At 35.8% G+C, this 25,221-nt stretch overlaps 1 protein-coding gene across 8 annotated transcripts in view; it reads left to right on the top strand.

Moving 5' to 3' along the window:
• Nucleotides 1–25,221, top strand: part of GRIA4 (glutamate ionotropic receptor AMPA type subunit 4) — a 432,578-nt gene that overhangs the window by 368,452 nt on the left and 38,905 nt on the right. For all 8 annotated transcript variants that reach the window (XM_064492857.1, XM_064492858.1, XM_031460664.2 and 5 more), the window contains 3 exons: nt 3,036–3,406; nt 5,383–5,581; nt 11,557–11,804. In XM_064492857.1, coding sequence (XP_064348927.1) covers nt 3,036–3,406; nt 5,383–5,581; nt 11,557–11,804 — 818 coding nt within the window. The remainder of the gene's footprint in view (nt 1–3,035; nt 3,407–5,382; nt 5,582–11,556; nt 11,805–25,221) is intronic.

The raw sequence follows: 25,221 nt of genomic DNA on the forward strand, positions 1-25,221 counted from the left end.
TGTATTTTAATCCAAACAAGGTCATTCAAGGTCACAGGTCTCAAAGCAAGTTCCATGGCCTACCAACACCAGAATTACTTGTGGTCTGTGTTAAAATGCTGGTTCATGAGACGCGCTCCAGAGGTCCTCAAGAATCCAAATATTATCAAGCTCTTCTAGGAGATATTTCACACAATTTGGGGAATCACTGAGAGATAATGGAACAAGGCATACGCAACATCTTTGATGTTAGCCGAGAAAACTCAGATGTAATCTTCTGTTCACTGATCTCTTTCAAATCACAAATTTCAGAACTTCAAACGTGCCCTCACTGAACATTGCTGTCACCACCGTCACCTAATGTTGGCTTCTGTTGCATCTAGTTTTACTGGGCACCCCTTTACTTCTCTTCATGTTTCTCTATTTTTAAGGCTTTTACTCTATTTAGTGGTAATTTGTAGTATTAAAAAATTTCAGAAGATACCACACAGAACAATGTAGGATGTGAAAGGTGGTATTTCAAATCAGTGAAAGAACGCATTATTCATTTATTCCTATTGGGAAAGCAGGACAACTGCTTGGAAAATTAACAATTGTGTAACATATTATCATGTGATATGCTAGATAAATTATTGAGAGGTTATAGGTACTAGAATAAAAATATATGACTGAGATTGATTACATGATATGAAAAGGAATTTTCTAAGCATGAAACTAAAGGTTGAAAACACAAAAAGATAATTTTATATGACTACGGCAAAATGTTAAAGCATGTATATTGCAGTAAAGTACCATGAACTAAGTTTTGTAAACAAAATGATGACTAGGGAGAATATTTAAAATATATATGGAAAATAATGTTTTTAATATATTCAAAAACACTTACAAATTAGCAAGTAAAAAGTGAATACCCCTACGGAAAATAGGGGCAGATCATGACATATGATACATAAAAGGAGGAAATTTCAGTGGTTATTTGTTTTACAAAAAAAAAAAATCAAATCAATACAGTGAGATTTAATTTGCCATATGGCGAATTGGTGAAGAGAAATGAGAATAAAGGTACATACAGGATATCCAAGGTTCCAAGCTGAAGGTGCTGTCACACCGTGCTGGTAGCAATAGAAATTTGCATGACCTTTCTGGAGAAAAGTTGGACAAAACGTGTAATGAGCATGAAAAAGATTGTTACTATTTAGACCAGCAATCCCCTTCTAGAAATTTATTTTAAATAATAGAGATATATGTCTTCAAAGATGTTCCTATCATCCATGTTATAAATTGTGTAAAACTGGAAACAATACAAATCTCCCCCAAAATAATAAATTGAGTAAATTTTGACCCTTAACATGATAAAATATTTGCAGTCATTAACACTTATTTTTAATACATGGAAATAAAATTAACTCATCATATTTTCTTAAGAAAAGGAATTATAAAATACAGTGCTCTGTAGTATCCCGTTTTAAAATAAGTAAAATAATATTTGTAAAACAATGTCTAGGAGGGCATATGTAAAGAAAAGTAAGAGTAGGTGAAGGAAATGGAGATAACTTTTCCTAATTTTCTGGTTCTGTTTTTATATACTAATTTTTCTATAGCTACTTCATATATCACCGTATAATAAAAATCATGCAGTTAATAATAACAATGAAGGAAACAGTAGCCTCTCAGCAATAATTCTGGCTTTTATATATGTGGGTGTTTATGAAGTGAACTAAGTTTATTCCCACTTGAAGGCACATGCAGTTAATTCTCAGTGGGTAACTTGCCGGCCAGAGTACATTGCTCATGCTAACCCTCTAGATGCCTTTGTATCAAGCTGGTGGCCATCATCTCAAATTAGGGACCTGAGGACACACAGAGGGAATGTAAGAATGGCAGCCACTCTGTAAGAACATATGTCTGTGTTTCCGATTCCATTCTAATGCCAAATATTTTCCTTTCAAAATAATCAGAAAACCTTTTTTTCATTTGTAGATTATGTAACCGTTTACAGTTTTTTCACCATATTTCATTTCATTTGATTTTAGAGGTGGCATGATTTAATGGAAGAAGCACGAGCTCAAATCACAGAGCTGCCATGATGTGTAAAACTCATTTGAGTCTCAATTTTGTCATCTATAAAACAATGATAAACATAAGATTGTTTATCTGTTTATAAGAATTAAGTGAGCCACCATTTAAAATGTTTTAATCAGACACATAATTCCTCAGGAAATGCTCGCAGTATTTTATTAAGATTGGTTTATGAGATAATCAAAATAGTGCAATGAGGTAAACAAGAAAGAAGATAATTCATTTTAGAGATTTTGGAAATGGGCTCAGAAAAGTTGCTCAAAATCACAGAATGAAAATGGAAGCTGGTGTCTTATTAATAATAATACGTGAGAAATGAATTTACTGTTTTCCAAAACCATTTTTAGAAACTGAAAGTAGAAAATCAAAGTATGTGAATAGGTGCCAATTTCCAGATTTTTGTGTGTGCGCTGAGTTGAAAAATGTTGTCAAACAGTGGGGTTTCTTCTATCTCACAAATATAAACTTTATGATAGGTTTTCTCATCACTGGAAAGGAGTGAAAAAGAAGAATGTTTGAAATTTTCAATTCATAATATCAAGGAATGAATAACAAATCAGTGGCAACATTCTAAATGAAACAGAAAAGACTGCAACATAGCAGAAATTCTGGCCAAGAAATTTACAAATTCAGCCACATGGAAAAACTATCAAATATCCGCCTTTGCACCATCCCAGACCCTTAAAGACTAATGTCGTTATTTAAGCTCAAGTTATTTTGGCTTGTGTCTACTTTCTCTTCTTTTTTTCTAATTTCTAGCACCAATAAAAATATTTTGTGCAAAGTTATATATAGAATCTTATGAAAACAAATCCACTGTTCATCTTTGTATTTGTCACTGGCGTTATTAATTGTTGGCATTCCAAAAAAATAAATGTAGAATACGTAACTACTTAGCTTTGAGTGGATCAGTCCAGTACTAATTGCTTCATAAAATCTATTAACCTATGTGTTTTCACGTGTCTTTTCTCTTATAGAAAGCAGAGATTGCTATTGCCCCTCTGACAATCACTTTGGTCCGAGAAGAGGTCATTGACTTCTCCAAGCCCTTCATGAGTTTGGGCATATCTATTATGATCAAAAAGCCTCAGAAATCTAAACCAGGAGTGTTTTCCTTCTTGGATCCTCTGGCCTATGAGATTTGGATGTGCATAGTCTTTGCCTACATTGGTGTCAGCGTGGTCTTGTTTCTAGTTAGTAGGTTTAGTCCATATGAGTGGCACACGGAAGAGCCAGAAGATGGAAAGGAAGGACCCAGTGACCAGCCTCCCAATGAGTTTGGCATCTTCAACAGCCTCTGGTTTTCCCTGGGTGCTTTTATGCAACAAGGATGTGACATTTCACCCAGGTTAGTTTCAAATCTCTTAAGTTCTTTGCCAATTCCCCAGTAAATTTAAACATTGTGCAGAAAGTCTCTCTCTATGTTTTTTTCCTGGAGGCAGAGCATTGCTTGAAGCACAGAAAAACCTTGCAATCTCCAAATTAATCAAAAATATATTCATAGCCAATTTTTCCAAATTAGCACAAAGTGAGGCTACATCATAAAAACGAATTTCCCAATGGAAAAGTAACATATGGAACCCATCAAAAATCTCAAAAAACACTTTTTATTAATATTCTCTTCAGTGATTTGATGGACAGAAGCTAAATCCAAATCGTTAAGAGTAGGAATTTATTTTCATGTCTCCTTTTCAAAATCAAATGTTGTTCATTTTTGAAAATTAATTTTGAACTTGATTTACATCCCATGTAGCTTAAGAGAGAGATTTCTGCGATGGAGTTAACTAAAACCAATGAGTCAATATAGTGGGTACCAGGTACACATTGTTCTATCCAGCAATGCATAAACAGCTAAGCATTAACCAAGAAGTCAGCAATATAAATACGATACTGGTTTTCATTATCCTTGGAGTCACGGCTCACTTCTGATGCCATCAAGACACGTTTCAGTTATGTTTGCCAGAAATGCAGCCAATCTCGGGCTGCATGAAAAATACCAAATTTCTCTCAGAAAAGGTAGCTGAAGGCAGGAGAAGCTAAGAATTGAATTTAAATAGTGATTTATATTAGTATTGCAAATAAATGTATTTTATAAAGAAACATAACTTTTTCTCAAAAAGAGTCATTTTAGCTACAATGCGGTTTGCCTTCCTTAAGACCCAAGAATACTATCAGTGTGTTTAAATCCCAGTAACACAGGAATTTGAATCAATAACTCTCAATTAATGAAATGAAAAGAAATCAAAGCAAATCAAGCAGTGGTTTTATGGCTTTTAAAACCAGGATTAAGCAAATGCTAAGTTAAAAACAACAGATGCCACTTATAATGGTTAAGAAGGGAGCATTTTAAGCCTAGAAAGGCTGTGGAATATAGGAAAATTTTCCTCACTTAAGAAACAAGGTTTCTTACGGGAAATTTAAATAGTTTGTCTTATCAATTGAGATCAATTATGAATATGCTATGAATTTTGTATTCATTCCATTCTCACTTTTCCTCTCCTCACCCACATATCCTTAGTAGCCAGAGAAAGGGTGAAGAGAGAACATTTTTTTGAACTCTAGCATCAGTTTTTAGTGTTTTCACACTGCCCATTGACAAGTCACATGCTTTGGTCTTACATGGGCAATAGCAGAGAGAATATTTTCATACCAGTATCTAAAGATGCTTAAGACATAGCTCATCTTCCACTCAGATAAGAAATAAAATATCAAACAAACAAAAATGTTCAACTGTAGTTACTTTGAGACCAATCCTGGATCATCGTCTGTGCCAGCCCCACTTGGGCATATGTCCCAACCATCCTGGCGTGGCTCTGATTGAAGGTAAAAAGAAGTTTTCTCAGAAAAGCATCTACCAGCTTGTAGCCAACTTGAGAGCTCACCCATTGTTAAGATGTATTGCGATTTTATACACCATCAAGAGAGAAACAGTGCTGCCAATTAAACTATGGTACTGTGTTTTATCTCATCAAACATGAGCTGCATCTTAATTTCAGAGGTGCAAAATGTAAGAGGGGACTCAATGAATTTAAGTAAGTATTCCTTTTCTGGACCTGAAGGAAAGGCTTTAAGTTCCACGTTTCTGCCAATTAAACAATGAAAAGGAAAACGTTTCTTTATTTCCAGCGGCATTTGTACATTCCATATAGCATGAAAGTTATCAAGTGTTACAGAAATATTAGAATAATTCTTGAGTAGACTGTCAGAAAATAAAAATGATATTTGCAATTATTTTTGAACATACATGGTGAATTGATGTTTTTTCTTTCCTTTCTCTATGCCGATTATAGAAAGGAAAATGTGCATTATCTTATCCGTGTTTAGATCCCTTTCAGGTCGAATTGTTGGAGGTGTTTGGTGGTTCTTTACGCTCATCATTATATCATCTTATACTGCTAACCTCGCTGCTTTCCTGACGGTTGAGAGAATGGTCTCGCCCATAGAAAGTGCGGAAGACCTGGCCAAACAAACAGAAATTGCCTATGGAACATTGGATTCAGGGTCAACAAAAGAATTCTTCAGAGTAAGTTGAGGGGAAACTAACAATGAAATAGTCATAACTTTGAAATTCAGGCAATTTACAATTTACCAATAAGAGTATGATGGGCTCTGGCTGTAGCAGGTTTTGCAAACACAATGGTAACTGCTATGTTTAATGCTTAATGTTTATGTTTAATGTATAATTAAATCCAAGTAGGATTTAATTATAATCCTACTTGGATTTTATAATCACTTTAATTTGCAAAAGCTAATTGATTTATTCACGTTGCAAGAGGAGCCCTCCCTAAGGAAAAGTAACAACAAAAAGGTAAATACAGCAACTTTATAACATAATTATCCCAAAGAGCCCATTGTTGAGAATGCTGTGAAGATACATCATCTTGCAAGATTGGATTTATTTTATACTTTGGGACTTAGAGCATAAAAATGAAAGCAAAGCTTTTTTTTTTCCTTTTTTTAAAGAATACATTTAACTTGCGGCATTTGAATCCCCAAAAACTTAAGGTTTATTATTCTATAATCTATTCTGTAACAATAGATTTCAAGGCAATATGTTTGCTTTCTCACAAGATAATGGGAGCAAAAAGTATTAAGTTCTAGCACCTTTGTAAGACTTTATATTTCATCTGTGCTGATTTCTCTGCTTTTGCAGATAAAATTGTTCAAACTGATATAATTGAGTTTCACATATGGGTATGATTCCTTTGACTTGCCAGGTATTTGGGGGGTTTTGGACCAATGTAAGGATGGAGTTTTGATCAGTGAATCTCTTTTACTTTGGTTTTACTGAAGTCCAAAGATACACACTTTGTAAAACTCACTCAGCTTGGAAATTAAAAACAACAAAATGTGCTACTCCATAAACCAGCCTTAACTTTCATGCAACTGAGTTTCAGTAAGATATTTCTCTTTTTTAAAAAAGATTCAATTATGGTATTCTTATATACTGCAGATGTTTATGTAACACTAAATCTGGAACAGATAACTCAAAAATTCTGTCAAATCCATCACTGGGCATTGTCTAAAAACACAAAAAAAAAACCCAAAAAACAACAATAAAAAAACAGGACAGAAAGCGCAAGTAGAAGGTGATTCTCTCCTGTTGTGGGGAGTACATGTGGCAGGCAGAGCTGTCAGCCCTTGAGAACTGGCACCTCACGTGTCCCTTTTGCAGCAAGCAGGGCTTTGTGTCTGGCCTTTCCTTGGGGTCAGCGTGGAGCACCCTTTGCAGGCATGGCCCAGGCCTCCTCTGGCTCTTCCCCAAGTGTAGCCGTGGGCCCGGGTGCCTCCCTCCCCACCATGGACAGCTATGCATCGCCTTTCCAGGCTTTCCTTGCCAGAGGCTCTCCTGCACCCACAAATGTGACTCCTAGACATTTTCTTTAAATAAAATCGTCTTTATCAACAATTGGGAGAATTGCTAATAGATATAAAATTTGTAAATTAATTATAAAGTATTTGTAGATTTTTCTAAAACAAAATAATACTCATGACACCAGATTTTATTAACAGTATTCAATGGAGAAACTTATTTAGGCAATTTTTTTAACTTACTGCATACATTCCAGTCTCTAAAGCTTAATAATAGCAGTGTACTGCTTTAATACATTTTAGCATAATTTCAGTACCTTGCTGGACATCTGTAAGTTTCCATCCAAAGGACAGCTGGTAAAATGTAGTGATTTTTGCCTAAAAACAGTTATGTATATGCATCCAAATAGAATACAAATTTGTGCTCTCACTTCCATTTTACTGAAAAATGATGACTGATCTTCATGGAAGTAAAACAAATATTTGCAGGTTCATCGCTCTGCCTTGAGTGAAAAAGGGAGAAAGTAATGTCATATTGATTCCTTGAAAACGTTTCAAAAATAGCTCACTGTAAAGTTCGGTGGCATCAAGTACATTGAACATGTTATTTCTAATCTTTATAGAGTTTTTAAAAATTGCTCAAGCTCTAAAAACTAGTAGATAAGAGAATATATTGATAAGAAATACAGAAATTTCCCTCACATTAAGGGAAGCTGCTTCTTCAATTTAGAGAGCTTTCCACATGAGCTGTGCCATCACCATGCCGTTTCCTTTCTCTCCCACTCAATTTGTTTTAAAATTGAAAGGTTTTTGTAAGTACAGGTATTTATTGTTACGGAATAATTTGAACCCTAATAGGACAAGAAAAACATTTTCCCCAGAAACACACTTCCAAGAATGCATACATTCAGGATCTCTGATAAAAATCTCATTCATTTCCTACCCTGTGTTCTCCCTTCCCTCCCATACGTGATGACCTGGTTTAAATAAACCATTTGTCTCATGGGTTGAGGAAACAGAATGTGAAGGGTATTTTTGCCCTTGCCAGAAATGTTTTCTCATCAGAACCCAATAATGGCACATCTGCCAACTTCCCTAAACTGCTTCAGGCGGTTACCTATACTCAGCACTTCAAAAAATGCTGCAATTCTTCTGCAAAAAGAATTAGGCCATGGAGGGAAATTACATCTAAATTCAACTGTTGCCCATTATAGAACTTGAAATGTTTCATGTTCTATGCACCTTGTTAAGCATAAACACAGAGGTATTTAAAGGAAGGGTATAGCTCAGTGGTAGAGCTGCATCCTTAGCATGCATGACGTCCTGGGCTCAATCCCCATTACATCTGTTACAAAATAAATAAATAAAAATATTAAACCTAATTTCTTCCTCCCCCCAAAAAAGGAAGTTTGTACTTGTCACTTAAAGACAGGCCTTTGTATTGATAGTTTTACATTATTACACACGTGATTTGAACACACTGATTTTCATTTCAGTGCGGATTTTAGCCCGTGCCTGTTTCGGTCATCAGTGAAATCATGAAGGCATGAGTGAGGTGGATTACTATCTCAGGACTTGCACTGTTATCAAATAGTGCATTAATGAGCTCTTACTGCATCAGTCTTGCTGCGTAAGCTACTGAAAGCAGGAAGTAATTCACTTCATAACGATGTAAATATCAACTAGAAGGCATGACATTTTTACATATTTTCTACTCAAAGCAGAAATGGCAGAGTACTTAATTTTGAGAAATTAAAAGGACAGCATATTTTTAAAACTCCAAGATTTATTTTCAGTCATAAAACCGTGCTTTAAACAAGATAGTTCCCCATGCATTGAGTTTCACAGTGAAGATGAAACAAGTAAATCTGAGATTAATTTTATAATTTTAAAAAATAATGACGTATTATCTTTGCTTATTACCTTGAGCGTGTGCACTCCTCAAACCTGATCTTTAAGCACATGTCACAGTTGAGGGTGTTAAAAGTCCCGTTGTCACTGTGTTTATGGGCTTGCTGGGCCTGCAGAAATGTCCTCATGTTACCCTGACTTCACCAAACTTATGAAGATTATCTTGCCCTCATTGCTTAGCAAGCATCCTCTTACAGTCAGAGATAAGGCACTGGGACATTATTTCCAGTCCTTTACCTTTTGAATTTCCCCCACCCTACCCCCTTCGCCATATGGGTGTGACTTTATGTAAGCCATACCCCTTTAAATCAGAATCAGAATCTCTAAACATTAACGAAGTGACACATCGTGTAAATGTTTTTTTCCAGAGTTGCTTTCACCATTCCTCAATTTTCCACTGGGAGTCTGTATTCTATAATTTCTATTATATTTACGACCTGCTAAGTTAAGCATAACAACACTATGGATTTCTCTTTCTTCTGGATTTTAAAGGAATTCATTTAACTTCTTTTGCACTTAAAGAATATGTAATTCAATATATTTAAACAAATGCAGTAGTAATTTCCCTCACATTAATATTATGCAAATAGACTTCTATAAAATGTCAGTGGCTTAAGGATATTTTATTCCTTTAAAAAGGAATCATTTGCCTTAATATTATGTTGTATTCTATATAGTTAAATTAGCTTCATAATTACTAGGCCCTAAAAATACTCTTTTTCCATTTTGTTGTGTTAGTTTTCTTTAGCTGTTTCCTGTTCCTTTAATAAGCTACAGAATAGTAACTGGAAAATTGCCAAATAACTAGCATGATTCTCATATTCTTTGAATTTTTCAAAAATACTTCAATCAAAATGCACTCAGATTTTATTTCTTCTGTTTGGAGTGTAGTCTACATAGTGAAGCAAATAATACATATAGGACTCTGTACCTTTTTGCGTGAAACTCTCAAGTCATCGATATATTTTAAAAAGTGATTCTATACCTAAAAGATGGTGTTTACCAACACTTCTCTAAATTGAAATCATCAGAATAAATGTTTAAGGACAGTTAGTATCGAGTGATCCAGAGAGTTTATAATTTTCAGAGATTGAAACTCATGGTAAAGTGGAAGCATTCATTCTCTGGAGGAGAACTTCATTATTAGAGATGGAATGACTGAGGCTGGGCGATATGGTGCCCCGAGGGGATGTCACGGTTTCAGGTTCTGAATCTAGCTACTCTTCTGTCCTGGAACCACATGGAATCTCTGCAATTGAATTAGAGTTGGCATACAATTTCCTAACATGGGGACTTGTATAGCCAGAAGTAAACTGTCATTACTTGAACACACATACACAGACATATCAGAATCTCTATTTCATGAGATATTTTTAAGTGTTAATAACGTAAAAACAATTCATATGACATTACTGGGTGTCTATTTCCCTTCTGATATTTATCACCATTTAAATATACATAACATAAAATATCTGGGCCTTTTTTTTTTTGGTGTTCAAGTATGCAATCTCTTATTTATTACTAAATTTCCATCTTACAAAGCCAAAATTTTGAAGACCACTTTTATCAGCTTCTTTATCCACCTGAGTACTTTGCTTTTGCCCAAAGACACATATTCTTAAGTTTGCTATTCAGGTACTTTGTTGATCATTGAAGATCGGCTTCTTGTTGGAGTCTGTCTTCTGGTCAGTAAAGCAAGGGCAGCATAAATAGATACATGTGCTACGCAGGATCTGGCCTCATGTATGGATTAAAGTTTGAATGAAGTCTCCATCACTTTTTATTTGGATTCTGATGCAAAATTGCCACACCACGCTATTGAACAAAAGCAGTTGCACCAGATAAAAGCCTACATGCATGACTGTATTACCAAACACCAAACAGGATTCAGGCTTTTCTATTTTATTAAATATATCCTTTGGGGCATTTGAGTTCATGTGGATATATTTTCATGTGAAAAATATGTGGATGAAAAAAATCTAATATGACTACAGATACCTGCAAAAGGAATCAGCTAAATTAAGCAGGGGAAGTAATACAGATAGAGCCCAGATAGACAAAAAGTGAATTTCTTGGCTGAAGTCAGATTAGAAAAACGAACTGTCCAAAATATAAATTAGGAAAACCGGAATCAATTGTCTTTAAAGTTTAATATATTATATATATATATATGTATGTATGTATATGTATATGTGTATATATATATGTATGTATATGTATATGGAGATTTTGTTAGAAAAATTCTAAAAGTGTTTTGGTGGACCTAGAGTTTGATTCTTGCTTAATGGATACTTGGTTTGTAAACCACGACAGATTTCTCCTTCCCCTTTGGTGACCAACTACCAACTTGGTAGGGACTGCAAGTTTTGTGCATATCTTTTTTAGAATGGTTTTTGTTAAAACTTTGAGGAGTGAAAAAATATGAAAATAAAACAATATAACAGGTCTCCTTATTTGCTATAATTCAGTACCACTCTCTTTATGGCAGTTCACATTTTATAATAATAATATATTCTTCTTTAAGCAGTAGAGCAGGGAAGTTAGTATGACAAAAGGTACCAGCTTTTTCACGTTCCACTTTTAAATGTCTTTGATTTCAGGGATTTTCTTAAACAGTTGTAAGAGGCAGCTTTCTCATTGAAAAAGAAGAATGTTTCTATGTGAGACTGGAATTAGAGGGTAATGTAAAAAGGTTCTTGAGCCTTCTCAGTTCAGCCAATGTTAACATCTTGTTCCCTTCCTTCCTGTATTTAATTTTGTTTTAATTTCCTGCAGAGATCAAAAATAGCAGTGTACGAAAAGATGTGGACCTACATGCGATCAGCAGAACCGTCAGTGTTCACTAGGACTACGGCTGAGGGAGTGGCCCGCGTCCGGAAGTCCAAGGGCAAGTTCGCCTTCCTGCTGGAGTCCACCATGAACGAGTACATTGAGCAGCGGAAGCCCTGCGACACCATGAAAGTGGGAGGAAACCTGGATTCCAAGGGCTACGGAGTAGCCACCCCCAAGGGCTCCTCATTAAGGTGGGTGGAATAATATAACAATAGAGCGCGTGTTGTTATAGTATTCCACCCTCCCTGATGTCCCCGAGAGAACTGTTTTGTTTTGTGTGTGAACATGGTATGTTTGTTTGTTTTTCTTTTTCTCCATTTCATAGTTTTTTTTGTTTGTTTGTTTTGTGTTTTTTTTTTTTTTGGTCAACAATCAGGTAATTTTTTTTTTTAATTTTTAGGATACTTAATTATAATTGACCTATATCTTTTAAGGCCATATAAAAACCAAACTGGTTGAACACTAGCTGCTTCCGGTAGGCCTAAAACATGGGTAGCATACGCTTCTATATCTCATCAACTTTTTTTGGCCACTAAAATGCACACTCTCATTTTGTCAGTAATAAGTCTACATTTTATCTTTTTTTTTTTTTTTTTTTCAGAAAATTATGCCTACCTGCTAGTTTCTGAGTAAGAAAAATGATCAATTTCTTCCAAACGCTTTTTTTTTCCATTTCAATGTTTCATTTATTACGGAATCATTAACTTTTAGATAATCCTGATGTATTGATGCTAACTTTGTAAATCACATCTATTTATAAACGCAATCCTGATCAGAGGGGACACTGGGCTCTGATTTTATGGGGCTTACTCAAGTCACACTCTCACTGGTTGCAAAGGGAGTGTGGTGTAAGTAAGATCTGTAAAACCAGACCCAGTAAGAAAAGAATCCAGAATCGTTCACACGTAGGCTCCTAAAAATGTGACGCATGAGCAAAGCATCACCCATGTGGTTAACAGTCCACATGTGTTCAAAGTGAGACTTTAATTCTCAAGGAAATGTTGGTAAAATCTGCCCTTTGCACAAACTTGGTCCTGGACATAGAGAATTCACATATTTATGTCCAGGAGGCAGAGTTTCCTATTTTCCTTAAGTAATAAAGACTATTGTTGAAAAGCTGGGGTCCAAAGCGACAACTGACAAATTACTCTGGTCTCAGTGCTGCTTAGGAGAGATTCACACAAAACGCAGATTCAAGAAGAAATCAGCATCTTTGCTAAAGGACTTAACCAAGAACCTGGTCTTGGAAAAATGATGTTTCTGGTAAGCCTCTGACAAAACGAAGGTAATGAGAACTGTCCTATTGCCTAATAAGAGTGAAGACAATATAAAAAGTGTATGATTGTTTTCAGAAAGGGAAGTGCAGTGTCCTTGGAGTGTGCGTGTCGGGTCGGGGAAGAGCTGAGGCAGTTGTAAGGAGCAAATCCAGCGCTGAACAGGTTGCGTTAAACCGGTGTTTTGTGTTTGCAGACAACACTCTAATACTTAGAGAGGGGTTCATGGTTCAAAGGGGACAGTTTTTAAAGAAGACAGAAAATTAGCCAGTAAGGACAAAAATTGGGGTATGGATGATGGCAATTCTGATGTCAGGTTTATCTGAACACACTTCCCATATGAGACTGCAGAAATGTGCACGGAGAAAGCCAAACAGATAAATTATCCAGGATAAAATTCTGCCCGAAAAGATTTCAGCCATTCGGAAACTTAAAGTGGCATCAGGGTATTTGGTCTTTAAAGGTCTTTATATTTTATAATGATGCAATATGAGAAATATGTGATTTCAATGAGGCCATGTGGCAAAGAAATAGTAGCTGTAAGAAATGATAGTTATAAGAGCACCTTAGTGTAAATAATTTAAAAGAAATAGGAGGGGAGAAAGCAATGGTTGATTTGTAGATCAGTGTTCAGACCATTGATTACATTCACAGGATGCAGCATTTGCTCTTAATTAATTCTCTGTGGAGGTAGCTTGCCTTGTCCTCTGTCTTGTGTCTACTGATAAAGTCAAGTTCCAGGGACTGAATTTGGCCCTCAGATACGGGCGCGCCTGGCTGCCATTGATGGCAAGAATGTTCCCTCTTAAATGTGCCACTTTGTCAAATCCACACTACAGGGATTGTTTAGGGGGACGCTGAAGGGCTTCATCTGTCCAGAACTGTATAATTATCAGCTATTGGCTTCCCCCTCTTTTCCTGTCCTTTCCTGGATCTTGTTAATGAGGCAATTGTTAAACCCAGCTTCCTGGGTGAAGAGTTTGTTTATGCGCTTTGTTTTATGCAAGCCACAATTTCCTGAGCAAGCTGGCCCCTGCATGCCAAAACCACAGTCACTTTGTCCAGTCTCGGAGACACTGAAGGCTAACCAGCATTCACCTTACCCCCATCTCCTCACTCCCCCACCCCCAGCCCAACTAAGCAGGAGGCTCTTAAGCTCAAATTCTAATTCTTATTCAACTAGCAACCTTCTGTTTCAAAAGAGGCAAACTAATACAGAGATGGGCAAACAGGCACCTTCTGTACAAATGATGAAATTCAAAATAATTGCAGTCATCAGAGCAAGATCCAGAGGGCATACCTCTATCAAAAGTATCTTTGAAATCTTCTTGCTCTATTTGTTCTGTGGTGATTGTCTGTTTTCCTGTAAGATCTATCTTTTTGAACCAGGGTTTGAGGTTCACAGTTCTGCATACAGTGAGACTGCTCTTTTTCATTGTCTTTATTTATGGCTTTCTTACAAACTACTGCCATTTTGATTCATTGGGCAACATGAGACTTTAAGGAAAGGAAAACAATCTTCCTTCTAGATAAGCATAAACAGGAATGCAAATAACTAGCAATCTTTTGTTGATCTAGGGAGTTTTAAATTTCCAGATCTTGCTGTTTGGTCAAAATGCTCCAGAATGAACTGTCACAGAAAAGAGGAAGTGTATGTTCTATAATCAAGATGGAAAGTTAGGGCTTGGGTCTTTAATGGAGACTAAAACGCACGCAGTCAGGTCAGCACAGGGAAAGCGTACCTGTGACTGATGTAAGACATATGACAGCAGTGATGACTGGTACCCGTCTTTATGGTACATGCAGGACTCTGTTGTTCAAAGAGACTTTATTTCAAACTAGAGTTTGCTAGGCACACAGTGAGATGTTAAAAACCATCTGGCTAGCACTAACAGTTACAGAGGCCAATAAGCATGCTCAGAAATCATTGGTTTACTGTCATTTGACATAGATCCTCCAGTTTGTAAGTGATAGAATGATGCCAGGTACGTTGAGGTTGTTAAACTTAGAATCTGTTAGTTCTAACATTAAACAGGAAGGCAATTATAGCTAAATGTACTTACAAACTGTAAATATCAGTGAGTGAAAGAACTTAAATCTTACTGGCATGGTTATTCATTTTTCTAAGTTACCTTCTAAAGAAAACTTCCAGGTATTCCTGTGAGATAAAAAGGTAACATCTTTTATATTATCTCTGAACCATCTCCCTACTTTGATACTGCTCCTGAATCCCCTTTCCACCTGTACAGTGCCGTTTATACCGTTATCAGGGTCATGAACCTCCTGCTCATGCCTTCTCCTGGACCCGTGGCAATCCAAAGCGCTTGTAAAAGCCTGCACTGGCTGAGAAACTTTTTAAGGTGGTTTAAAATAGACACTTTAGATAGGACAGCAATGGAATGCAAAGTTTAGATGAGAGGAGAAATGTGTTTATTTTGACTATACCAGCAACGATACCAACTGTACTAAAGAATTTGACTACAATGGTACAGTTACAGAGTTGCATATTTATAGAATAGTACATGTCCTTACACTATAGTATTTATTATATAGTAATTATTATATATTACTATAGTCATACTATAGTATTATATAGTATTTTGTATAGTATTATATAGTATTTATTATATAGTAATTATTATATATTACTACAGTCATAGTATAGTATTATATAGTATTATATATAGTATTATATAGTATTTATTATATAGTAATTATTATATATTACTATAGTCATACTATAGTATTATATATAGTATTATATCATATTTATTATATAGTAATTATTATATATTACCATAGTCATACTGTAGTATTATATAGTATTACACAGGAATTATTATATAGTATTCATTATATAGTATAGTATTTATATTATAACGTATACTTTACTATCAAAATAATGCTTTCTTTACTGCCTTATCTATATTACACTAGTTACTATAGTCTCAACTTTACCATGCAATAAATAAAACTGATAAATATCATTCAGAGCACATCATAATTTAGGTAATACAGATTTACTGACTATTAAATTGTTGTTAGATGAGAAATACCCCTTTTAAAGATATTCGTGATGGCTAGTATCTGTAAGTACCTCCAGGGAACAAAGCAGAGGCTCATACCTTCAGAATTCGCCTGGCCTGTGTAAGGATTTGTATACTTGGCCCTAATGTTTGAAGCCAAGTTCAAAAATCCATCTCCTCTACTCTTATTATTCAATAATGATAATCACCATTCAAATTTTGCCTTCTCTAAAAATGTTTGTGGAACTATGCCTAAAGCAAGACAAATGCTCAGTTGCAGGGAAAATTTAGAAAACAAACTTTCAAGGGAAAGCAATTCCAAAAGAATTTGATCAGTGGTTGAAATCTGGAACAAACAGTGAGGCCCAGTTGGACATGCTGATGCCCAGTAACAGGACCCCGTGGCAGCAGGAGCTGATGCTCTGAAACGAGACACATCATGCTCGGCTTACAGCAGGCAACTCAGAGCCCCACAGCAACACGTGGCAGGGGGAGGAAGCACTAGGGATGGGGATTCAGGTAGCACAACCTCATTGGACTTTTCTTTCAGTGTTTAAACACAATCACTGCCTCAGAGGACACTTGGCTCAAGTCTAAATCTGTATCAGGGGAGGTGTTCTCTGTAGGCCAAATTATGTTTCTTCCACTTTGGTGAATTAGTTAGGGCAGGTGTATTAAATTTAAATTCATGTGGGATTATATATTATCGCTAAGGGATCACTTTGTATGTAGAATTTGTGAGATATATTTAGTCATCCGCTCAGGAATACTCGGAAGGTTTAGAAAGAAGGAGTTTGCTGGATGCTGTGTGTGAGAATAAAGTTGTAGACTATTTTTGGTGTTAGTGACAAGTCAAAGGTTAGTACTTAATATAGACACTGGTAAAACTTAAATGGACAGAAGTTTAAAGCTCAGCACTTATATTAACAGGACTTGGCCTCAAGTAAATATACTTTTAACTTGTTTTCTGGAAATGAGTTTTAGTAGATTAGTACACAAATATTTTTTTTAACTATTATGGAAAGAGATTTGTTTTCATTTATGGGTATCCTTCATTTTTCTTGGTGCCATATTAAAAGATGCTACAGATAAGCTTTTTTTAAATTTTTCATTTAGCTCTTACTTATGATTAAAAGATGATTAAAATTATACCTCCCCATGAAGAAGAAAAAAAATGCCTATTTTTCCGCATTTTTTTAAGATTCATCAGGCATTATACATTGTCCATTCTCCCCTACTTAAAAAAAAATCTGATATGACTTGCCTTTATTCATTTGCTAGTTTATTGAACAGATGGTTGCTGGGTTCCAACTGACAACTTACTGGATACTTTCCGAGTTGTTCACTCTCAGGATGGTTTGTGGCTGCCCTAGGTAGCACCACTGGAAAGTTTCTAAATTCAGTGTTTAGCTGTGTACTCCTTCTCAATAACTTGCTTGAGAAAAATGGGTAATTTTTAGCCATTTTAGTTTATACCAGTTCAAAGAGAATTAAATTCAACAAGATAAAACAGCTACTAAAGAAGTTTAACAGTTGAAGCTTTGCGACCTGATTTAACAAGAGATCTAAGACCAGATCTCAATTTTGACAAGTTATACAAAAAGCCAGAATTCCAAACTGCTGTTCTTTAGTCCTGACACAGTTGTCTCATAAACGAATTCTATAAGGATGAAAAATCCCCAGAAAGAATATTTATATCTTATAAAATTTCAGTTAATTAAGTTGCAACACACAGCTAATGTGAGTGTAGAAGCTATAGCTAACCAAGTCAAGAAGCCTTGACCTACACATGCGAAGTGTGTTTAAGAAATATAAAGTTGTCTCTAAGGCCCGAGTTCATAATCTGATACGTAGTAAATGTGCTGTGGGTGAACTTACCCCTACATCAGCAGTGTATTTCAGTGTGTTGCCTCTGGGTATACGTTCAGTAGCTGGACGGGTCCCGTACTGTGTCACTCATCTTCACAGACCCCGTCACTGTAAGGGTTCGTTTCCAGAAACGATTGCAGGGCTAGGGCTCAGATTAAAAATGGAACGTGAGGGAACAGCAAAGCAAGTGAACAGGTGCTCTGTGTTTGGGGCCCCCCTTTCGCTGGTGCTAGGTCGAAGCCCAGGTGTGAGTTCTCCAGAACTACAGCTAAAAGCCAGGGCTGCAGGGAAGACATGCCGCCTGAGGACGCTGGCAGTGCTGAAACCTAGAAAGAGGCACGACTGAGGTACCTTAGTAAGAAGATGAAAGTCCAGGTAGTCAAAGCAAAGCGTCTGAAAGAATCTCCAAAACAAAATGATTGGAGTCAAGAGGGAAGAGACGGAAAGGGAACGTCAAGAACCAGGAGCCCTAGAGCTGGGAAATACCAAGATGAGCAGACGGCAGGGCAACCAGGGCTGCTGCTTCCGCCTTTGTGTTGAGCCAGACATGTTGGTGCGGCACAGGGGATGGGTGTGCTCATCACATTTAAAGACGCTGCAGTAGGACAAACCAGAGAAATTATTCATGTGAGAGCCTTTCAACCTCCCCCAGCCCTGCCCGCAGGCGCGAGTTGAGAAGGTGTGCAGCCATAAGAAGACTTTAGAAGATTTACTCCCCTGACAGGAAAGGACACTAAAAAATCTCCAGGCTGTCACCATGATGTTGTACTCCGATCAAAGATAAAGACATAGTGCGTGCATGGAGTTCATGTGCAGAGGACAGAGCTTGCCCGCCCTCAGAAGTAGCCAAAGTAGATATGAGTGTATCAAACATCCGCGCTATTCCTTTTCCTTTATTTTTAGGGTTTTGCTTTGTTTTGTTTGCTTTATTGAGGTACCGTCAGTTTACAATGTTGTGTCAATTTCTGGTGTACAGCACAATGCTTCAGTCATACATGAACATACATATATTCCTTTTCCTATTCTTTTTCATTATAGGTTCCTATAAGGTATCAAATGTAGTTCCCTGTGCTATACAGTAGAAACTTATCTATTTTATATATACGACTTAGTATCTGCAAATCTCAGATTTCCTAATTTATCCCTTCCCACCCCCTCCCTCTTGGTAACCATAAGTTTGTTTTCTATGTCTGTGAGTCTTTTTCTCTTTTATATGTAAGTTCATTTGTCTATTTTTTTTAGATTCCACATATGAGTGATCTCATATTGTATTTTTCTTTCTAGTTTACTTCACTTAGAATGACATTCTCCAGAGCCATCCATTTTGCTGCATTATTTTATTATTTTTATTATTTTTTAGGCTGAGAGATATTCCATTGTATACATACACCACAACTTCTTTATCCAGTCATCTATCAACGGACATTTAGGTTGCTTCCATATCTTGGCTATTATAAATAGTGCTGCTATGAACATTGGGGTGCAGGTGTCTTTTTGAATTAAGGATCCCTCTGGATATATGCCCAGGAGTGGGATTGCTGGATCATATGGTAAATCTATTTTCACTTTTTTGATGAATCTCCATACTGTTTTCCACAGCGGCTACACCAAACTGTGCAGGAGGGTGCTCTTTTCTCCACACCCTCTCCAGCATTTATCATTTGTGGAATTTTGAATGATGACCATTCTGACTGGTGTGAGGTGATACCTCATTGTAGTTTTGATTTGCATTTCTCTGATAGTTAGTGATATTGAACATTTTTTCATGTGCCTATTGATCATTTGTATGTCTTCCTTGGAGAATTGCTTGTTTAGGTCTTCTGCCCATTTTTGGATTGGGTTGTTTGTTTTTCTCTTATGAAGTCATATGAGCTGTTTTTATGTTCTGGAAATCAAACCCGTGTCAGTCTCATCTTTTGCAAATATTTTCTCCCATTCCGTATGTTGTCATTTTGTTTTGCATATGGTTTCCTTTGGCATATGGTTTCCCTTGCTGTGCAAAACCTTGTAAATTTAATTAGGTCCCATTTGTTTATTCTTGATTTTATTTCTGTTGCTTGGGTACAGTACCCTAGGAGAACATTTTTGAGATGTATGTGAGATCATGTTTTGCCTGTTTCCTTCTAGGAGGTTTACTGTATCTTGTCTTATGTTTTAAGTCTTTAAGCCATTTTGAGTTTATTTTTGTGCATGCTGTGAGGGAGTACTCTAACTTCATTGATTTACATGCAGCTGTCCATTTCTTCCAACATAGTTTGCTGAAGAGACTGTCTTTACTCCATTGTATGTTCTTGCCTCCTTTGTCAAAGATTAATTGACCAGAAGTTTGTGGGTTCATTTCTTTGCTCTCTAATCTGTTCCATTGATCCATATGTCTGTTTTTGTACCAATACCATGCTGTTTTGATTACTGTAGTTCTATAGTATTGTCTGAAGTCCAGAAAAGTTATTACTACAGCTTCTTTTTTTCCTTCAGTAATGCTTTGGCAATTCTAGGTCTTTTGTGATTCCGTATAAATTTTATTATGCTTTGTTCTAGTTCTCTGCAGAATGTCGTGGGTAATTTGATAGGGATCGCATTAAATCTGTAGATTGACTTGGGCAGTATGCCCATTTTAAAAATACTGATTTTTCCAATCCAGGAGCATGGGATATCTTTCCATTTTTGTAAGTCTTCTTTAATTTCCTTAATCAATGTTTTATAGTTCTCCATATATAAGTCTTTCACCTCCTTGGTCAGATTTATTTCTAGGTATTTTATTGCTTTGGATGCTATTTTAAAAAGGATTGTTTCTTTACTTTCTTTTACTGTTGATTCATCATTAGAGTAAAGAAATGCAACTGATTTTTGTACGTTAATCTTCTATCCTGCTACCTTGCCAAATTCTTCTATTAGCTCTGGTACTTTTTGTGTGGATCTTTTAGGGTTTTCTATATAAAGTATCATGTGGTCTGCTTATAGTGACAATTTTACCTCTTCTTTTCCAGCTTGGATCCATTTTATTTCTTTTTCTTGCCTGATTACTGTGGCTAGGACTTCCAAGACTATGTTGAATAGAAGAGGTGAGAGTGGACAACTTTGTCTTGTCCCAGATTTTAGTGGGAAGGTTTTCAATTTTTCAACATTGAGTACTATGCTGGCTATAGGTTTGTCATAAATAGCTTTTATTATGTTGAGATATGTTCCCTCTATCCCCACTTTGGTAAGGGTTTTTATCCTAAACGGGTATTGGATTTTATCAAATGCTTTTTCTGCATCTATTGAGATGATCATGTGGTTTTCGCCTTTCTTTTGTGGTTGTGGTGTCTCATGTTGATTGATTTGTGTATGTTGAACTGTCCTTGTGTTCCTGGGATGAACTCAATTTGATCATGGTGTATGATTTTTTTATGTGCTGCTGGATTCTGTTTGCTAATATTTTGTGAGCATTTTTGCATCTATGTTCATCAGTGATATTGGTCTATAATTTTCTTTTTTGGTAGTGTCTTTGTCTGGTTATGGTATCAGGGTGATTGTGGCTTCATAGAAAGAGTTTGGGAGTATTCCCTCCTTTTCAATCTTTTGGATGAGTTTGAGAAGGATTGGTATGAGTTCTTTGTATGTTTGATAGAATTTCCCAGTGAAGCCATCCAGTTCTGGACGTTTGTTTGCAGGGAGGTTTTTTAATTGCTAATTCTATTTCATTTCTAGTGATCGGTTTGTTCAATTGGTCAATTTCTTGTTGATTCAGTCTTAGTGAACTGTATGTTTCCAGAAATTTGTCCATTTCTTTTAGGTTCACTGATTTGCTTCCAAATAGTTGTTCATAGTATTCTTGTATGGTATTTTGTATTTGTGTAGTATTGGTTATAATTTTTCCATTTTCCTTTTTTAATTTGTTTATTTGTGCTGTCTCTTCTCTTCTTGGTGAGCCTGGCCAGAGGTTTGTCAATTTTGTTTACTCTTTCAAAAAAAACAGCTCTTGATTTGATTTATTTTTTCTGGTTTTTTTTTTTTTTAATCTCTATTTATTTCCTCCCTGATCTTTATTATTCCCTTCCTTCTGCTGACTTTTGGTTTTGTTTGCTCTTCTTTTTCTAATTCTTTTAGCTCGTAGGTTAGATTGTTTATTTGTGATTTTTCTTCTTATTTGAGGAAGGCCTGTATTGCTAAGAAATTCCCTCTTAGGACTGCTTTTGCTGCATCCCATAGATTTTGTGTGGTTGTGTTTTCATTGTCATTTGTCTCAAAGTATTTTTTAATTTCTTCTTTGATTTCATTGCTGACCCATTGATTTTTTTAGTAGAATGTTGTTTTATCTCCATGCTTTCCTTTTTTTCTCCTTTGTTTTTCTTTAGCTGATTTCTATTTTTATAACATCGTGGTCTGAAAAGATGCTTGAAATAATTTCTACCTTCTTAAATTTGTTGAGGCTTCTTTTGTGCCCAAGTACACAATCTATCCTAGAAAATGTTCCATGTAGTGCTATTCTCTTTCTATTGAATTTGCCTCCATTTCCTCATGGTCAGCATTCTGTGGACCAATATTCAAAATTCTCCAAAAAATAAGTTGTCCTGTTCTTGCTATGCATAATGTAGCTTCTGACCATAGCTACAGAGCTGCTCTTTGGTCTTGCCTATACTCAGTTTTTAAAGAAAATGTGTCAGATTAATTGTCTTCCCTTTAGGACCCCAAGCTATAAGGACCATACTTCTATTGATAGTAAATGCCCTTGAAGTTTACAACTGTAAAGTTGCCTGTATTTGGTTTAGAAGCAGCTGTTAATTTATTCTCAGAACATTAGCAAGGTGAAGTGATAGGCATATTTTTGTTGCTGTTTTGGCTTTTTGTGCATCATTAATGTAGGATCCTATTCCCCAAACTTACCTTCCTAAAGGAAAGGACAGCAGGAAAATTACAGTCTGGGAGGCTTCGGCATGGGCTACTGCAGAGGAAGGGACCATCACTACCAGAGAGATCATGACTCTTATACCACTCTGAACAGTTCACTGGAAGCAAGAGGAGAAGAGTTATAATCATGCTGTGGTAGATTCCTACCCCTTAGTGTCCCAGGGCCCTCTTTGCAAAGAGCATGGAGGTAGGGTGGGAAAAGACTGCCAAGGAGAGGGAAGCGGGGCTATTTACACTTGGAATAATTAAACATGTAAAGAATATTTTAGACACACACACAGAGGACTTTGGAGGGATTATGGTAATCAGATGCACCATAAAACTCAAAAATACCTGTAATAAAATACCATAAAATTCACCTTATTGTGGAGATGTAATATACAAAATATAGAATTCTATACAGTGGTGACTTAATGCAGTTTTATACTAATTATAGACATCTACTTAGTACTTCACAAGTAAATAATGGCTTTGCATAAAAAGGAAAATATACCCATTTGTTTCATAATAGCACGTGGGAAGCCACTCACACAACTTTAGATGTTGTTAACTTCCTTTTGTCTCTAAAGATAATGTCAGCCAAGATGAGGCTGATTTATTATTCATATTTAAGAAAAAGAAGATAAAATAGTTTGGCAGTCATTTGGAATGAACTGGAACATAATAAAAAACCTGGTTTAAAATTATATTCTGTTTTAATTTAACTAGGAATACGAAACTGTAGCTCATTTGTTTTAATGTTTGTTATTTTAATGTTTGTTTCTCCCCAAGAATCAGTCCTATAACTATTGTTTTCAGAATTAAATAGCATACATTTGAGATATTTTTGCCACAAACATAGTATCATATGCACCTGGCAATACCTGAATAGAAAGTCACTGTTAGATTCTGTGAAATCCCTAGCCTGGCCTCAAGCCTTCTCAGAAATAGGCATTATATTGATTATGAGAACATTTCATAAATGACAATCATACTACGAGAAGTTAGAAATACTATGAATACATTGTTTATCCTCCTTAATACCAGAAATATATTTTTCATGATTAAAAGTAGTTTATTTTAAATGGACAGATTCCCAATTTTTTGAAAACCTAAAAATCATTGTTAGGACTCACCCACTCTTTCAAAAACTTTGTAAAGCCCTTTCAATATGCTTCCTTACTATCCTACAACTCAACAATGAAAAAAATTAAATGCAGAAAAATATTCTTAGCATTAATTCTGCATTTCAAAGTATACAATATCAAAATGTAGAATAAATCTATCACTTTAAATACCACTGACCACACACCCTCATCATAGCATATTGAAATAACCTATATTTTATGTTTTTAACTTTTTTCCTAGGATACTCAATGAAGAAATTGATGAACAACTAATTTTTTGCAGAAATGTTCAAATTCAGTCTGTTTCTCTAATTTTTAGCTATTTGAGAGTTAGCCAAAAATAAAAATTCAATTGGAGTCAATCAAACGAATGTGACACAAACAACTAACTTCCAAAGAAAATTTAAGAGTATATGAACCCCCTCCATTATTGCTTTACTACACAGAAGATTGTATAAAAACTGTCAAGAACTACCCGTAAAGTCCCTACTATTATAGAAGCCTAGTTGTTTCGTATTTGGAGCTGACAGATATGCAGCTTCTGAGCATCCTTTCTGATACGGTAACAGGGCAGAATCCTATTGATAACTGGCAGGCGACACCTTCAGATCCCCAGGCCCTAGCCTCCTGTCTTTTCAGGCATTTGCAACTAGAACCACAAAAAAAGTATTATCTGCAAACACAGCTGCTCTACGTTGCTAATGCCTTTAGCTGACAAAATAAATTTTTTTTAAGCATCAGAAATAGAACATTTCAAGTGAAACCAAGTATCCAGAGCCCTAAATCAAGACCCTAACCTTTGGCTTATATGTGAGGCTACATAGAGGTAAATAGAAGTAAATTGGATCCAAGAGAAACGAACCCCAAATAGTCTCCCAGAGTGAAAATGAAGGACATAGACAAAAAAAGAAAGAGAATTATTTTCTATGAAATGATACAGTAATGATAATATCATATAAGGCAAAGAATTGGCTAATCTATTATTAATGTTCTTTTTAATTTGTTTACTTTTAAGGCATAATTTTTAATTTGGCTCAGTATATATTGAGCTCTAAAAATTACTGAGCAATGTATTTCTTAAGTGAAACAGTGCTAGTAACAGTTAGAGCATGATAGCTCTCAAATCGCTTCCACATATGTACATTTTTTTTACTTGCTCCTTTTAACGCTCATATGATGTCATTTTGTTATAGGGGAAGACACTATAAGTTAGAGATGTTAAGTGACTTGCCCACGGTCCCACACCATTGAGATTGGAACTGGGATCTTCTGACTCTCTCCAGTGCTCTTATGGGAAAAGAATTTTTTTTTAAATTTTTTAATATAAATACAGTTTACTTTGAAAACTTACTGAACAGGTTCTGTGATTCTTCCACGCTGCACTTGCAGCAACATTGATCATTTCAAGGCATATTGAAAATACCCATATAGAGCTCAAGAAAA

Source organism: Camelus dromedarius, chromosome 12 (genome assembly GCF_036321535.1).
Source record: "Camelus dromedarius isolate mCamDro1 chromosome 12, mCamDro1.pat, whole genome shotgun sequence".
Lineage (NCBI taxonomy): Eukaryota > Metazoa > Chordata > Mammalia > Artiodactyla > Camelidae > Camelus > Camelus dromedarius.